At 41.2% G+C, this 17,517-nt stretch overlaps 2 protein-coding genes across 4 annotated transcripts; one reads left to right on the forward strand and one right to left on the reverse strand.

The window, feature by feature from the left end:
- Nucleotides 1-406: 406 nt before the first annotated feature.
- LOC146376273 (RNA-binding protein MEX3B-like) lies at nucleotides 407-9,989 on the reverse strand. The gene is made up of 5 exons (XM_084946739.1): nucleotides 9,208-9,989; nucleotides 8,055-8,293; nucleotides 7,823-7,868; nucleotides 4,521-5,236; nucleotides 407-4,205 (listed from the first exon to the last, which is right to left on the reverse strand). The coding sequence occupies exons 1-5, from the start codon at nucleotides 9,809-9,811 to the stop codon at nucleotides 3,795-3,797; spliced, it is 2,016 nt and encodes a 671-aa protein (XP_084802865.1). The 5' UTR covers nucleotides 9,812-9,989; the 3' UTR covers nucleotides 407-3,794.
- Nucleotides 9,990-11,694: 1,705 nt separating this feature from the next.
- tmed7 (transmembrane p24 trafficking protein 7) lies at nucleotides 11,695-17,033 on the forward strand. 3 transcript variants are annotated; one of them, XM_084946958.1, is made up of 4 exons: nucleotides 11,695-11,777; nucleotides 12,061-12,256; nucleotides 13,630-13,875; nucleotides 14,818-17,033. In XM_084946958.1, exons 2-4 carry the CDS (start codon nucleotides 12,098-12,100, stop codon nucleotides 15,052-15,054), a joined length of 642 nt encoding a protein of 213 aa, XP_084803084.1. In that variant the 5' UTR covers nucleotides 11,695-11,777; nucleotides 12,061-12,097; the 3' UTR covers nucleotides 15,055-17,033. The 3 variants fall into 3 exon arrangements, with proteins under 3 accessions (XP_084803084.1, XP_084803086.1, XP_084803085.1); XM_084946960.1 differs by having other exon boundaries at nucleotides 11,703-11,785; XM_084946959.1 differs by having other exon boundaries at nucleotides 11,710-11,781.
- The last annotated feature ends 484 nt before the right edge of the window (nucleotides 17,034-17,517 follow it).

A 17,517-nucleotide genomic window follows, 5' to 3' on the forward strand; every position in this document is an offset into this window, starting at 1 on the left:
TTTTTTCAAAGGCTGCACTTTGCATCGTTCTTTTTTTCTGCAATCTTGATCCAATAATTCAATTTTTGCAGGTCCTGAGGGACATTAATACTCACTAGTGAGGAGTGTGGTGCTGCTTTCGTCAGGAATACCTGTTAAAATGAAAGCTTATTTCTGCCACTTGTGGGACAAAAAAAAAAAAAAAACCTTCTCATAAGAGTTTCAAGGTTAGCGTTCCAAAATTTCAACTTACTTAGAAGTTTGAGTTGAACTTTTGAGATAATAACTTAAAATTTCACCTGAACCTTCCCACTCAATCGCAAAAAACATCCTCCCGTATGTTGTAATTCTGATGAAATCTGAACTCCTCATGAAAACAATCCCACGGGAAATATGAAGAAAAGAAAAAAATGACAGCAGTCTGGCATGGCTTAAAATGAAACCGTCTTTATTAAGTAACTTTAATATCAGAAAAATAAAACTCTTAAATTCTCTTTACAGCAAATATATAATATCAGTGCTTTGGCCACAATAACTTAAAAGGCCGTTATAAAATATAGTCTGCTTTTAAACTCCTGACTCAATTTGAAAGAATTTATATGCCATAAGACTCCCCCTACATATACATAACAAAAGTAGTAAAATTAGCAAATACTTTGAACTGTTGGTACAGCTTAACAATATATGTATTTATATAGAGATAATCTAAGATACATTTTAATAGTATACCGTTCTTAATTTGGTGGTGTACAGACATGACAGGCAGCTTGGATCCTTGGCCTTTTTACAGTTGCAGTGTGATGCTTTACATTGGCGGTAAATTATGAAGACATGCTCGTGATGCACATTCCATTTTCCACTAGGTTTAAACGGCAGCTATCAATACTATTATGATCAATACTGTAAACTAATACCTAGACTACAAGCAGACAGCACTGACACTCTCCTGCGTGGAAACATGTCTGCGTTTCCAACTCTTCATTCACCTAATCACTCAGAAAATTAAAGAAAAAAAAAAGAAATATTTTTACAAAAATCTTATTGTAAACATTTTAAAGATATATATATATATTTATGTATATATGAAATGTAACAAAATAAAAATAAGTTCTGTATATTTATCAGTCATTAACAGTAATATTATATAATACATACACAAAAATGTAAATAGATTCATATCGATAAACTGAGGGCCGACAGTGTATTGCATTCCCTCAGAGAGAGAAAGACTAAAAGGAGATCGGCTCATCGTAGAGCTGAGAAAACAACGGGACGGATGGATGACCCAAAGAGGGGGGCAGAAGCGGGACTTGTTTGGTTGCATTTTGTTATGAAAGCTCAATGATCCATGGCCAAGATGATGGATATTAAAAAGAAACGGAGCAAAGCTGTGTAAAAACTCTCAAAATACTGTTTACAGCTGGAATGCTAGAGGGACTGCAATCCAGTGTCCACACACCAGAGAGACAGCATTGACCTAATGTAGTGCGAGCGCAGTCCGAGCTGAACTCGTTCCAGTGCTTCCCCCTTTTAAAAGTGTCCGTGAGCTCATTCAGTCCTGTACTAGTCTAAAGACACAGATATTTAAAGCTAAGATTTGAGATGATTCTCATCCTTTTTGTACCATATCTTTACGTTTCAGAACTATATATATTTAAAAAATATATATAGATGGAGAAGGTGAGAGGAAAGTCAATAACATGCCTGTCCCGGCCAGTCAATAGTGTGATATGATAATGGGGAAGCTCTGTGCTTAGTAGTGCACAGGACAACAGCAACTGAGCTGGTTAAAGGTGAAGTGTGTACCGTTAAAACATCTCATTAAAGGAAGAACTGAAATGTAATAGGAATAAAAAACTAAAATAAACAGACGGATTATTTCTGCCTACAAGTTTAACCCCAAAGTTTGTTTGTTTGAAACCCGAGAAGCTTCACTTATCTAGTGCTTCGTGCTGAGATGAATTTTGCATAGGCCTGGCAGAAGAGACGTGGGATTACAAAAGTGAAGCAACGAGCGGCCTTCATCTCAGTTTTGCATCCCATTGGAATCATTTTCCTGACTTCCTACCGAAAAGCTGTGAAGAGACAGCCACGGGGTGGAGCCGTCCAAACGAGTCGACATTCAAGTGAAAGAGAAGGATATTACTGAGATGTCTACAAAAAGAAAAAAGAAAAGAATCAGTAGCCTGCCTGTACAGTACAGGGATTTGTTCCAGATCACAGCTGTCTTCATAGTTTCAGAAAAATCTCTTTTTTGCTCCCAGGTGAGATTTAAGTAAGAGTAAATACTTTAACAACAGGGAGGAGGAATGTTTCCAAAGGTACAAGCTGTGCATATCTGTTTTTGGCTGAAAAACAGCACTTTGTTTCCATACGAGGTCATAACGGACATATAAATTAGAAGTAAATAAACTGAGGTGGGGGTGGGGAAATGTGACAACAGAAATGGACAAAATAAGAAAGTTTGGTGCCAAAAAAGATGAACGCAACGCTCGATATCAGCTTGGGAAAAAAGGAAGCGAAAGAAAGCGTCCTCGTGAGACAAGATTTGTTCCAGCGAGGAACGTCTCGGGAGACTGAACCTCGACAAATATATTAAGACTTCGGTCTGTCAGCTTGTGTTCTTTTGAGCCCGAAAATCTGGATCTGAAGATAGTGTTGTGAATTAATTACAGGCTTCCCAAAAAAAAGGCCACAAGTTTGTTTAAAGACAGAGCAACGCCATGTGTCCGCTGAACCGGTTTACTTCTGTTTACACTCAGAGTGGAATTAGGCACAAGTTTACCGTAAACAGTTTGTAAGTATAAGTGGAAAGTAACGTGGCGATACTGAGGCGGTATCTCGACCCCAAAAGTAATAAAAAAGTTACTCACTTGTCGGTGTTATTCTGGGAAAAGAATAAAGAAATGAGCCAACGAGAGATTGCCGTTGGAGTGCGACAACTTTCAAATTGTAGTTAATAAAGTAAAAACACGCCGCGGGTGTGTGTCCATGTGTGTTACACTGTTATTATATTAGCAGTACTCAAAACTTCTCATTCAAGTCCTACTGAATGTAAACATCCTTTTTAAAGACGCGCAGGTGTGCGCCGGTAGCCTGATGATATTTGCACCAATCATCTGGGAAACATGAATTCTGAAAAGACGACCTACGCTGTATCAGATTTACTGCATTAACTTGGTTTTTTGTTTGTTTGTTTTTAAGTAACAAGAAGAACACTATTTTTCCTTAATAGTGTAGTTATACAGTCACATGTGGAACTCATTTGCCTCTACTTTTTTTTTTTTTTTTTTTTACTTAAAATAAAGGCAAAGGGTCTTGGCCATAGTTCAATGTATTAAAAAAAAAACCTTTTGAGATGTAGACAAAAAAGGCCAATAGAATTCAAACTCAATTTAAAACAAATAAAATTATAGGTAGGTACAAAAAATAACAATAACTAAAGATTTTAAGGACAAAAAAGAAAATATGAATCAAAAAATATATCTATCCCAACCCCACCCTCCCCCCAATGCTACATAGAGGGTTTCGAACCCTCTCGTTGATCAATCAAGGAAGAAGACTTCACAATACCAGGCACGTGAACGGGCTCAGCACCCTAACCTCGGCCCTAAATCAACATCATTCCTTATTCACCTACTCTGCTTCACCAGCTTAAAGGAAGCCAGATGAGAATTACACTTAGACACTGACCTGGGGTCAGTTTTGTATTTCCCTCCCCTACACACACGTCATGAACCATAAGTGTTGGGCAGGCTGATCTCTAATCAGTTATAAAGGAAATTAAGGGAAAAAAAAAGAGAAGAAGAAGAAAATCACATATTGCGAAGCTGAATGGCCTGGGTGGCTGGGGACAGACACTCAGGGCACACAGCATCTGGACCCTGGCATATCTGGGTGGCACAATTTAGACAGAAGAGGTTATGGCCGCAAGGAACCAAGGCGGCGATTGCCTGGTTATTCATACACTGGACGCACAAATCCTGTCCCCTCCCTGTTGATCCGAGCCCCAGTCGATAGGCGAGCGAGGATTCGGGAGGGGAGGAAGAGGAGGCGGTGCTTTCACTTGAGGAGGAGAAGGCTGAGCTGTAAGAGGGGAACCTGTGGGCGTCGAGAGCCCCGGCCGAGCCAAACGGTCCCCGGTGAACGCGCTGGGCCTGAGGATGCTCCAGGGCGTCGGTCCCAGAGAAGGTTGGCGAGAGCCGGGGTGTCCCAGGCTGGCTTGTCTGGAGACATCATAGGTGTTGAAGATTAGATAAATGGACACCATCAAAAAGTTTATGTTAAAATTGAGCTATGCAGGCAAATAAGTTCGTGAGAAACAACATATTAACTTAGCTTACCAAGTTTTATATCCACCATCATTTTTAAGGGATTTCTAATGTTATAACAAAATCCTTATAAATGCACATCTGTGATAAATCACAGTTCTGAGCCTGCAATTTGCATATCAAACTCCCCCTGCACGCTGCTGACCGTAAAAAGTCTAAAATAAAACTGCACAGGAGGCCATAAAACTGCAGCTGTTAAATTTCTCTTACCTGAGATTGAAGAGCATCAAAGGCCTGGAGGGGCTGGTGGTCCACAAAGGGGCTCCAGATGTGTGGCTGTGCAGTAGGGTGTGACGAATGGGCAGTGGAAATGGTTAATGGGTCAAATCCTGAGGAGGAGCCTCCACCTCCCAGCCCAACCAGCTCCTCAGACCCCACAGGAAGAAGGCCCTCACCAAACCAGAAACTTGCACTGCCGCCATTGCTGTTGTTGTTAGCGTTGGCATTAAACGGGCCGGTCGGGCTGACGTCTGCCAGTCGGTTGACGTTCCCGGTGCTATAAAAAGAATCGGCTGAGCTGGTGCCGCTGCCCAGGGAGCTGGAGCTGTCGTTGCGGTAGTTGGAAGACATCCTGGCGCCATTGTTGATATTGCTATTGACTCGCTGAGTACCGCTGATGTTTAGTGGCAGCAAGCCACCGCCGCCTGGTGATGATGCACCTGCCTGAAGCCATCCGGCCTCTCCCAAACCAGCCGATGTCTCGAAGCTGACATCTGTCCCGTTGAACTGAAAGTCATTGTTGTCTACACCTGGAGCCTCGATGCCCCCGCAGGTTCCGGTGCGGAGGGCGATATGGGCCTCTATCTCCTCCCTCGCCCGGTCCACGTTTTCCGGCATGCCCGTAACCTCGAACACTGGCTCTTTGTCCCGGCTCGGGGTCACAATGTAGGTGTGGGTCTGCTGCTGAATGCGTTTTATGGTTGCTCCTGAAAGATATGACCAGACCAGCTCTTTCACTCAAAACATGAGAGACACATGTTGAGTACAAAGACTCAATCAACGTTCTGCTCACTTTGCAACATGACTGTCCGTTATAGTTTGAAGTGGATATAATATGTTCATTTTCACATTTTCAAGAGTCTGAATATGAAGTGGGCGGGGCTTAGGTCCTCATAGTCAGAGCAGTGAGATTGCTGTATTGGGGATATACCCCTCCCCCCTTTGATGTCACACAGATACAAGAGTAGAAAAAAGTGCTTGAACAAAAGTGTCACCTAACCTTAACCTCATGATCAGAAACTTTGTCCATGTTTAATATGAGCAGCCACCAATATAAAGCAAACAAATGGCACATGGACGCTTAATTTTTAGTAGCTGGTGGTACAAATCTCATAAATCAAATAATAGTCCATCAAAATCTCAGACTGCAACACTAACAGCTCTGTGTACTTGTTTGTCTTTTAACAACTGCAGCTTGACAATCTGACAAAATAGGCCAAGCTGAGTCACACAGAAACTGCAGTCACAGCTAAATACTCAAGATTTTAGTCACAACGACAGTAGGGCTGGGCTATATCATACCGTTCACGATAATACCGGTGTAATTTTGGGCAACGATAGGAAAATGAAATATCGCGATAGAATATGGGTAAAACGCGCACGCGCAGTGCCTATGTTTACATACGCACATGGCGGCGACGCAGAATGAGAAGAGCGAAAGCAGACCGTTAAATGAAACGGATGAACCAGAATTGGTTTGTAAAAATGCTGCAACTTCAGTGGTGTGGCACTGGTTTAGCTTTCGTCCGTCAGATACACAACAAAGCACTATTTTTGGTAGAGCATGCTAGCGGGTCGTCGTTATTACCGTGTTTTTTGGAAAATACGGCACACTTAAAATCAATCCTTTGATTTCTCTGAAAATCGACAGTGCCCCTTGTAATCCCGTGTGCCTTATGTATGAATTTTGGTTGTGTTTACTGACCTCGAAACGATTTTATGTGGTACACGGCGCTCGAAAATCTGTCAAATGTTTTAGTACGACTTTGCTAAGCTACGAACCCGCACCGCTTGATGGATTGTCGGAGCATTACGGCTATCGTAGGCAGGCGCCTCGCGGAGTGATACTACTGCGCTTCAACATAATATTACCATTGTGTGTCTATAACCTCTTTTTAAGTTTTGTGGATATTATACATGGTTATGCTGAGGGTATGTCGGCCAATTTCCACTGGAAATGCCTTTTGGTTAAACTGTCAGCAAGGAATTTGCACTGTTACGTTTTTATATAACTTTAATGCACATAAAAAACAGATGCTTGTTTAAGTGAAAATGCATTGATGTTTTTGGGGGGGTTTTTGCACTAATAAAGTTGTGGAGTTGTAAAGTATTTTGTCTAGTGTCAATTATATCGTCAGTTATATCGTTATCACAAATTTTCAAATGTATATCGTGATAAATATTTTTGGTCATATCGCCCTGCTCTAAACGACAGTATTGTGCATTTACGGCAGATACACTTGTTTCTTGGTTGTTGTTTTTTTTATAGATTCTTTTTTTTTTTTGGACAAGACAGGAGAGAAGCTTGGAGGAAAGACATAACTCAAAAGCAGGCCTCAGCATTAACCTTATAGCATATGCATCACCGTTGCTCAACCCAGTGAGTCAAACCAGCGCCCCACACTCAGATCTATTTAATCATTGTGTGTTGCTTTGAAAATGGAAACAGCACAGCTGTGCAGTAATTACAGTGCTCAACTACAGGCTGGCCTACTGACTCATCTGGCTGAAATCCACACCACCTGACCAAAACACTGAATTCAGATCCAGTGTGGAAACCTTATCAAATGTCAATACTGTGTTTTTAACAGAGAACAATATCCTAGAGTGCATTTTGATGCTTGTAAATACTCCACAGCACACCTCTCGACTCTGTGTTTGTGTGACGCAGTGTTTCATCCTAAATTTTCAACTCCAGTGACTTTTTTTTGACACGTCACCACTTCCTCTACAGGTATTATCGCAAGGACCGTTACAGGTTGGTTTAACAAAAACAAAAAAACAGCCCAGAGCTATTTGACACACAGCTGGTAATGTCAACAGGGCAAAGAGTTAAAGACAGTGAGCAAATCATAATCAGCTTCAGGGCTTTTTCCACACACAGGTGCTAATGTGTACAAAGACTAGCTGAGAGCGACAGGGAATCTTCTGGACTTGAGCTGATGGATATCAAGATGCAGAGGCTTTTAGAAATAAAGGATATCCATTAGACAACACAGAAACAGAAAGCTGTTAGATGTGGGGCCTGATAGCAGAGCTACACAACTGAACAGTCCCATAGTGTCTTGCCTATATCATCCAAAAAACACTTTATTCTGCATCTGCTAACATGAAATTTGTTTTTCTGACTCTTTTTGTCCTAAATTGTATGTTTCACACCTTTCCTGCCATCTATGCTAAAATAACATATAATTAAGCTAAAGGGCAATTCTGATTTTTGTTTTAGAGACTTTCTTTAAAACTATGACTTTCAGCAGTTACATACATGCAAACAATACAAATTAAATACCCACCTTTAGGACCCACAACCAACCCAACAACACGATATGGTACCCGCACCTGTACAGTTAAAACGATAAAGGTTAGCTATACACACTTTAAAATACAAAACACAATAGAGAGCCTTATTTATACAATAATTTTGCCTAGATACTGACACTAATAACACTGAGTCATCCTAACGGTTGTTCTCAACCCCTGAATGACTTCTTTTTTTTTTTTCCATTTAAAGTCAAGCTTGTGGACCTGAATGGTAGTCCGTCCAGGTAAAGCCGGAGTCCCGAGGCTGGCTCCTGCAGTAAGAGGGCCCGTCCTGTTCCGAGAGGCTCTGATAAGGGAAAAGTGCTCAGCCGCAGACATGATCTCCCTTTTAGCCATGGCCACATCTTCTTTACGCCCCGTCACAACAAAGACTGGCTGTTCCCCCCTCACTGGTGTCTTAATGTAGGTGTTGGTCTTGGCTCGAAGTGCCTTGATCTTGCAGCCTGTCACATGGGCAAGTTAAAAAGCACATAAAGGAACCACGTTAACCTCCACAGATTCAACATTGAACTCTTGAAACTCTGCATCTCCTAATAAACTAATGAACTAATAAAAGATCATGACACAAGCACTACAGCACAGGTCTCCAGTCATTAATGCCACATAAAAGTTGCATAGCTTATAAATTAAATATTCCATTCAGCAGTGGTTGAGAGTCCAGCATCATTACCAGAGCCATTTCCTGTTGTTGTCAACACCGCAGTCTGTGCACCATCCCCCAACTTACTCTCAAACATAATCACACTGCCCCACTAACCGAGTCCAGCCATCTATGTAAAGTTTAGATAAAACAAAGACCACATTTAAGGGTCTAAGAACAGCGAGGGGATGTTTAGCTGAAATCATATCGGTTATGTCACGGAGCTAACTATAACCTGCAGCTGATGTGGCAAAAGAATGGTGCCCTCTCCTCCGAGACAAAGCCCAGGCTGGTTTAGCTCAGCAAAGCACGGCTACGGGGAGGCTCACTGACAGCATACCCGTGATATAGGCGAGCTACTGCACCGAGGCCACAGAGTGGGTTCCGGAGACCAATAAAACTTTAGTTGTAAACTTTTTTCAGGGCGTTGGGCGAGGGTGTTGTTGTTGACCCAGTTTGAAGGGGGGGGAATGCTAAGCTAGTAGCTGACTATGCCACTTTTCTTCGTGACGATTTTTTAAAGCTATAACTGAGTTTTATCTCGTTGCTTTTCTGTTCCACGCCTTTAATTAATTAGAAGATAAACTCGCGATTCTTTAAGTTTCTTTATTTTGCCCCTTAATTCGGTCCTGCCTAACTCTCCCCACAAAGTTTAGTCTAAACTCCGTTAGCACCTTAACGTTAGCTCCACAAGCAGTCAAAAAGAAAGCGACTCACCCTGCCTGCCAACGATCTCCGCGACGTGCTCCGAGCTCGGCACGGCCACACACTCGGTCGTGTTTACGCTCTTACGCCGGTTCAACAGTGATGTCTCGGCCTCTCCGTAATCCGGCTCCCCGAACCCGCCGGACGGTAGCATCGTCATGCTGTTAGCCGGCGGGAGAGCGCCGCCGACCGCAGGATCGTCCCGCTCGTCTCCGTTGTACAGCAACACAGTCTCGATGTGCTCCATCCCGGAGCTAGCCGGCCCAGAAAGGAGGTGTTGGTTGCGGTGGTGGGCCTGCGTTAGCAACGAGGAATCGGTTGCAACTAATGGCTCCTCCTCGTCCTCAGCCGCTGCCGTTTTGTTAATTTCGTCTCCCGAGGGCGGACGAGGCAGTGGCAAGGGCTTCAAGTCGAGGACCGTACCGAGGAGGCTGAAATGGGAGACCGAGGAGAGCGGGAGGTGGTGAAAGGGGAGGCTCTCGTCAGCTAGTTCGGGCGTCTGGCTGTGAGCGCCGTGCTGCTCGTCAAGGCCCATACCGGCGAAAGCGTGCAGGAGCGGCGGTGGGACCTCGGACTCTCCCTCATCGGCCTCCAGCAAAGATGTACTACTCGGCATGATGCAAGCCTTTTAGTGATTTTGCCGGTAATCGTTATGAATAATGAATGAAATTTGGTTGATTACAAAAAATAAAAATAAAAAAGCGACCAGCGCCTGTTCGTTGAAATGTGTGGCTTTGTTTTGTCTTTACGGCGCTCCTCTTCTCTTCTTTATTGAGGCGCATTTACAGCTGGCTTTCGATTATTTGGCCCATTACTGCCCCAAGTGGTAAGGAGTGAATATTACAGCGTCGAGCCAATCATTTCAACGTTCAGAGAAGGCGGGGGTGGAGGGGGGGGGGGGTGAAGGTGAAAGAAGCAAAGCTGTTCCAAAGTTGAATATTTTAACGATGTTCCTGTGTGTCTGATGAAAAAGTCATTCCTTTCTCCACACCTACTTTCTCCCACTTTCGTTTAAACTCTAGTCTTTCCTCTTAACCTTTGATTGTTTTTGATACCTTTCATTCGACACCTGCTTCATAATGCATTTGCTTTATTTCCTGCTTAACCATAACCCAACCATAAAATCCATCTGACTGATTTCTGTGGCTTGTTTTTCTTTCACTGCATACACACTGCATGTTCATGTGAAGCTTGTTTTCAGGGTGAGATGCAATTTCACAACTATCAGGAAGATGCACTCAACGTACATTATGAAGGGCGTTGTGTCATGGGAATATTAGAATGATACAACATCTGTGGGTGTAGGCATGGGTTACACCCCCAAAAGTATTAAATGAGTACATGAATATTAGATGTGAGAGAAAGACATTGTGGTGTTTTCAGTGTGCGTTTTGTAGGCATAAAGATTGAGAGATAAAAATAAATGCTTATAGGGATGGGATGTAAATGTATAATGAAGGCATGGAGAGTTTTTATTTGCAAGGCAAGAGGATCGATGTAAGTCTGGCTCCTTGCCATCTATAACATCTCTAAGTGGAAAAGTGCAAGGGTTTGAAGACAGCTGTCCTGAACATTTAAAAGGTAAGCCTGCTATGAATAGAATGATATAGTTTTGTTTTTGTTTTTCATTCTTACAATTCACAGCAGAAATGCTAATATGTACTCAAGACCAATATTTCTTTTTCATGATTTCAGGGGTTACTTTGCAATGTTCAACTCCAGCAACAAATTTCTCTATATATTTGTTTTAAACACACAGGGAAAATAGATTATTAGCTGGCATGATAACCTTTAAAATCAAGTCTACTACATATTGTGAATGAAAACTATCCACTAATATTTAAGTCAGTCATTCATTTTTACACCATACAGATAGGACCCAAAGTAGAGCTCAAAGTAGTTTGGGAAAGTGGTCTAAACCCATAATGCAACTGAGAAAATGAGCCAAAATGTTTTTTTTTAGTAATAAATGAAATCAAAATTTTCCTTTCAACAACCAAATATACTTCTTCACACATTCATCCACATACAGGTAAATTTCAAAGATTATTTCACCCCCTTACTCCTTATATATTGTGTCATTATATAAAAATAAATGAATATAAAACTTAAGGCACAGTGTAATAAGAAAAAAGACCAAAGGAAATAAACAAACAAGACAAATCAAACAAACAAAAAAACATGTTTTGTTGCCAAAGTGTGACGCTGTCATAGGGGTTAAATATCCCAAATGTGTTACAAAACATTTAATGTGTCTAATGAAATCTGGTTATAAGTAACATAAATGTAACCACCATGCTATACCGATAGGGCTTAAGCAGCATTTCTACTCCATTCAAACTGCCTTCACTTTCATTTTAACCGGCGGCCACGTTGGAGCCCTGGATTCAGGTAATAAAAGGGAAGCTACGCTTTGTTCACACTTACGTGGTTGTGGCCCACGTGATGTCACAATGGCTCCTCCTTTTATGTTTTTCCACCAGTGAGAGCAAGCAAAGGCGGGCTTTTACGGATGACGGCCAATGAGATGTGTCGTTAGTAATACGCGTCTTAGCATTAGTTGCATCCGGGTGAGGGCTGGGGTGAGTAAGTAATTTTAAGTAAAACATAATCTAAAATCGTAAATATTTGGATTTATTTTAACTCCTGTTATTACTTATGTACTAATAAAACAACAACACAGCAACCATTGAAACATATTACAAATCCCGAGCTTCTTTCTTTCTCTAAAATATAAAGACCAGCTAGCTCGCTAGTTAGCTTTAAGCTAGCAGCTAGCCGCTTATATCAGTGTCCGGGTTTTCCTTGTCGGTATTTTCGCCACCTTCGGTGACGGTTTTAGTTTTAAATCTGTTGTTTTTACAGTTTTTTTCTTAGAAGCTGTCGGCTCTCAGTCTTCAGGATGCACGGATCGCTTCGGGTGTTGCTTCAGGTGCTCTGGGCCCAGCTACTTTGTGGGTGGGTGCTCGGCTCCGAGCTAACTTTTGAGCTGCCAGACAACGCTAAACAGTGTTTCTACGAAGACATCATCATGGGCACCAAATGCACCCTGGAGTTCCAGGTGCGTGTCTGTTCTTTCGATCCCTCCCATCCATGCGAATCATCCTTGTCGTTTCCCCCCCAAATTAAATCGAGTATAGATTGTCCCCTTGAAATCTGTATCAGGCGTCAAAGATGAAAACCCAGGGACATGAACAGCTTCATGTGCATGTCTGATAAACACTAGAAATGTAAACCAACTCAGTTACTGTACTTCTACCTGAAAGATCTTCAGGTAAATATTTAAATTTAATAAGAGGTGTCCAGGTAGCAGCGGGCCGAGTTATAAGTAATAAATACTATTAAATGATCTTATTCATTATCTGTGACACGTGCCTTAAACATTTCACTAGAACTACACACACACACACACACACATGCAGGGTGTATAACAAACACAAGAAGTGGCTGATATTGAAAGATTCTACCAATGGCTGGTTAAAGCTTGACAGGGTAGACGGCACAGAAACACTACTCATGGTAGCAAAAGATCCTTAGAGGTTGAGGTCTATCATATAGGCTGTGCAAAGATACCCCAGAGATAATCCAGCACATAACAGCAGGGTGCAAGATGCTAGCAGGCAGGGCATACATTGAACACCATAACCAAGTGTGTGGCATCGTATACAGGAACATCTGTGACGAGTATGGTCTGGAAATCCAGAGGTCAAAATGGGATACACCCCAAAGGTGATTGAGAGTAACCCAAGCTAACATCCAGTGAGAGACCTCCAGATGCAGACGAACAAACTGGTGATGGTTAACCAATCAAATATAATGTCCACATGGTGGACCATCAGAGGAAGAAGGCCACGGTGATGGATGTAGCTATACCAAGTGAATGAAGAAGAAGGAATACAAAAAGCTTGAGAAATACCAAGGGCTGAAGAGCCCACAGGGCGAGTGGGGAATTATTGTACAAGTATGCATTAGGAGCATAGTGTTGTGTTATTTTTAAAAGTGCAATAATCACATACTGGTGCCTCAAGTGTATTTGCCAAAAAAGAGAAAAAGTGCAATAAATAAAGATTAATCTGGGTGATTGTTTTTATTTTTTAATTGTGTGCATAATTAGCCTGTAATAACAATCTGATGATATATAACTTTTCACTGTCCACTTTCTGCTGTAACAAAACAAATTTCCCACGTGTGGGACTAATAAAGGTTGTCTTATCTTATGTTGGGGCAGTTGTTTTAAACTCTGTTTCTACACTGTGTTCAGATTAATTTGCACTGACACTGAAAACATGTGTAGGACTCAGACATGAAATTGATAAAGAATGTGACCTGTAAGCAAAAACACTATCCATATATATTTTTAAATACATTTTGTCAGTATCCATCCTACCCCTCCTTGGCTTTGTTACTCATTCCTTCTGTGCTTTCGATTCCCAGGTGGTGACCGGTGGTCATTACGATGTGGACTGCCGTTTGGAGGACCCAGATGGCACAACACTCTATAAGGAGATGAAGAAGCAATATGACAGCTTTACCTTCACAGCAGCCAAGAACGGCACCTACAAATTCTGCTTCAGCAATGAGTTCTCCACCTTCACACATAAGACAGTTTACTTTGACTTCCAGGTTGGCGATGACCCTCCACTTTTCCCCAACGAGAACAGAGTCACTGCTCTTACTCAGGTAAACTGTGAGCACACATAAACCTGTTAACTGCCTGTTTCTCTCACTGATGTTTCCTTCATTGTATTTGTTAGGGCATAATAACCTAAACGGTTATCCTGTCTTCATCCTGGTTGCACAAATGAACCAACACAGTTTCTTTAAATTAAAAGCAAATAAATCCTGGTGATAAATAACCTCCAAAAAGCAGAGCAGCCACCTTGCAGAGTTTTTTTTATTTTATTCAGATAGAAAGGGTCACCAGACAAGCTTTGTCTGTAAATGAAATCTCAGTACTGTGGCTACTCTCACAAGATAATATCAACTATGTAGCAAGACAGTGATCCTAACCAGTGATCTACCAAAGAACGATTTTAAACAAACAAAAAAAAGACGTTTGGAGAGACCCAGACAAACCCAGAAAATGACCATTTGAACTTTGTGCAATTACTTCAAGGAAGCTGATTAGATCCTAAAAATATGGCTGAGCTGGAGTCATTCTTTTTAGAATAATGGGGGAAAAATTCCTGCTAAATGTTGCAGATGTTAGTCCCCTCCTTCTGGAAATGTCTGACCTCATCACCTTTTTGTGTTTCATTAGATTAAGTAAATAATGGTTGTCATTTATCAGGCACAAAACTAAAGGCAGAAAAAGACAGCAAGATGTGGGATGTTCAAATACTGAAATATATGTCTGTTCAGACAGACTAGAAAAAGCACAAAATAGCATCTGCCTACTGTAATATTAGCTAAGGAAATATAATTAAAAAGCACTGCCAAAACCACTATTGCCAAAAGAATACCAATGATATAAATACAAGCACCACCCCTCCCTTAAATGACAGACTCATATTTGTCAGCTGTGCAGATTCAATGTTCCTGGTGGATAAATTTAGTAAATATTTTCAGCCATCTTCCAAAAATCTAAAATCAGTTTTGTTTTCCAATCTTCACCATTTACAGATGGAGTCAGCCTGCGTGTCCATCCATGAGGCTCTGAAGTCGGTGATCGACTATCAGACACACTTTCGCCTCCGTGAGGCCCAGGGACGCAGTCGTGCCGAGGACCTCAATACCCGCGTCGCTTTCTGGTCCATCGGAGAAGCCATTATCCTTCTGGTGGTCAGCATCAGCCAGGTGGTCTTGCTGCGAAGCTTCTTCTCTGACAAGAAGACCACGACAACACGTGTGGGCTCATAACAGCCTCTGAGATCTGACTCATCACTTCCTTTGTCTGTTCTTGGGCTTGTGTGCATGGAGTGCATAGGAACAGCCGCGCTGATCTGTAATTGAATCATATCAAGCGGCCAGGTCGTACAATCTGACGCGGCCTCTTAAATCAGTACAGCTGTTCTTACAACTTTATGCAAATTAGTCTCGAGGAGAAAAAATAGTTGTGGGTTAAAAGTGTTTTTGAGGATTAAAAAAAAAAACAGGAGGAAGACTTGATTGTGTTGCTTGTAACTATCTGTAATTGAAGCAGTTCAAGCACCGGCCATATAGCTAAAGAAAAACTTTAAGTCATTTGAATATTTGAAATGATTTCTAAATGTGTTCTTATTTTAAATGTGTCCTTTTCTAACCCCTGTCTTCATGATCTGTTCCAATTTTCATCCCAAACTGCTCTGAAATAAGCACCCAAGTGGATACTGGGACTAAATGTAGTCATATTATAAGGATACTGCAGATATTTGTCTTTATCTGCACTAGCTCTCAAAAGCCACACTCTCAGTGCGAAGGTTGGATTTGTTTATGAAAAATCTGTTGCATTTTTTTCCTGTGTTACTAAAACTCACTTTATTAAGTGAGAAATGGTAGATGTTGTGTTTTTTGTTTTGATCAGCTTTGCCATTTTAGATAGTAGTTAGAAAGGAGTTTGCTGTGCTCTGCAGAGAGTAAGCAGTCCTTTAATCCAATATTAGTTTGACACCCTTTGTTCATAAGGTGGTTGTTGGGTTGAAGGATTGAATTAAAATGCAGAAGGTATACCACGAGTGACTGCAAACCTAATTCCTTAAAGAAAATCTCTATAAATTAAAAGTACGTTTTTGCTTTGTTTCCATTTGCTCTCTTTTACATTGGGGGAAATATTGATCGGTTTAAGTGTGCAACATAAATTCTAACATATGGGATGTAGGGTTTTTTTGTTGTTGTTGTTTTTTTTATTATTACATCTGTGTGACTCTGTGGCAGACAAAAAAGAAATGATTCATTCTTGTATTTAAAACCGCATCGTTTTGTCTGTTAAGTGGCAATCCCAGCTGTTAGAGGTGCACCAGTTCCTTAAGTCACTGTCTTTCTTTGAGCCGACGCTGTCCATTTGGTTTTGTACAACAATATTGTAACATTTGTGTGGTTGGAAGAATTGTTGCTTGAATAGAAGATAATTCAAGTGAATACGAGTTCTAATTTGATGTTTCAAAACTCTCATCTCACCCTTTTTTGACATTTATTTAGCAGTGCAGAAAGAAATTTTAAACATGCATGTTTATTTTTAGGGGTTTCACTACAAATTTCGGTGAGCAGTTTTTTTGTACTAGTGTAGGTCACATGCAATGGTTTATGGGCTTAGTTCACCTGGGTGGTTTGACTTTCAGGCAGGAATCACGTGGATCTTTATTTGTGGTTTACAAACATCTTACTGTAAATGTATCTCTTTCACATAGACATTGGCTAAAGCACAAGTATAAAGAAGGTGTTTTAACCTACATAATTTTACTATACACAGCTATATGAAAAGAGATGAGAACAGATCGAAAGCTAAAAGATTGTGGTTATATGTTAAACCTTTTCAGTCAGGGATGGGAAAAGAAAAAAAAATTCAGTGTACAAATATTATTATCCCGCTGAAAGAAGCCAAAAAAGCTTGTTTCATTTTATTGTCCAGGTTTATAGAAGTGTCCTACTTGGGATAGAAGTGATTAACCTCTTAAGCCCCAAGCCTACCTGATCTCCTGCCTTTTGCCCCTGTATCAGGGGGCGTTGGGGCTTAAGAGGTTAAAAACAACAAAAACTTCAAGAACAATCAATTTGATCTGTTATTCTTTCTCCAGAGGTCGCCATGTTTTATGTGGTGCAATTTTGGCATTTCCATTTGCACAGGTTCAGCTCCGAGGCATTGTGGGAAGTTGTTAAGTTATTGTGGGATGGATGAATAAACTTTTTGTTTAAATGTTAAATTCTGCACTTATTTAGTCACCATTAATTAATAAACAGTGTGTACTGAGGTGTTGGGTTTCTAGATAACACCATCTGCTCATGCTTCTTTTATCCTGAGGGGGGTGATATTGTCAAGGCCATCACAATTTTCTAAAGCATGTTCATGGTTTCCTTTAGGTCAGGGGTGTCAAGACTCAGTTTATTTCCTTTGTCACATGTAGTCTTATTCTTTATTTAATTATTTTTCTCATTTAAAAAACAAATTTACAAACAGCTCGATCTTTAGGAAGTGTGTAGAATAACTCATAAACCTGCATTTTATTCACAGTAGAATGTGGAAAAGCCCTAGATGAGGCCCTGTGGTAGACTCAGGACACGCTGGAGAGATGATGTCTCTTGGCTGGTCTGAGAGCGCCCCTGTGTTCCCTCGGATGAGCTGGAGTAAGTGGCTGGGGAGGGGAGGTCTTGGCATCTCTGCCGAAACTGCTGTCCGCATGGCCCAGA

This window comes from Perissodus microlepis, chromosome 12 (assembly GCF_051167445.1).
Source record: "Perissodus microlepis isolate ML-2025 ecotype Zambia chromosome 12, ASM5116744v1, whole genome shotgun sequence".
In the NCBI taxonomy this organism is placed as follows: Eukaryota; Metazoa; Chordata; class Actinopteri; order Cichliformes; family Cichlidae; genus Perissodus; species Perissodus microlepis.

What these genes read in the sequence shown, in the direction of transcription:
- LOC146376273 (XM_084946739.1), bottom strand. Translation starts at nt 9,811, where the DNA reads ATGCCGAGTAGTACATCTTTGCTGGAGGCCGATGAGGGAGAGTCCGAG. An exon ending in CTGGACGGACTACCATTCAG is followed by an intron (nt 7,869 to 8,054) that starts GTCCACAAGCTT and finishes TTAACTGTACAG; the next exon opens with GTGCGGGTACCATATCGTGT. An exon ending in TTGATGCTCTTCAATCTCAG is followed by an intron (nt 4,206 to 4,520) that starts GTAAGAGAAATT and finishes TGATGTCTCCAG; the next exon opens with ACAAGCCAGCCTGGGACACC.
- tmed7 (XM_084946960.1), top strand. Translation starts at nt 11,718, where the DNA reads ATGAGATGTGTCGTTAGTAATACGCGTCTTAGCATTAGTTGCATCCGG. An exon ending in GTGAGGGCTGGGGTGAGTAA is followed by an intron (nt 11,786 to 12,060) that starts GTAATTTTAAGT and finishes TTGTTTTTACAG; the next exon opens with TTTTTTTCTTAGAAGCTGTC. An exon ending in AATGCACCCTGGAGTTCCAG is followed by an intron (nt 12,257 to 13,629) that starts GTGCGTGTCTGT and finishes TTCGATTCCCAG; the next exon opens with GTGGTGACCGGTGGTCATTA.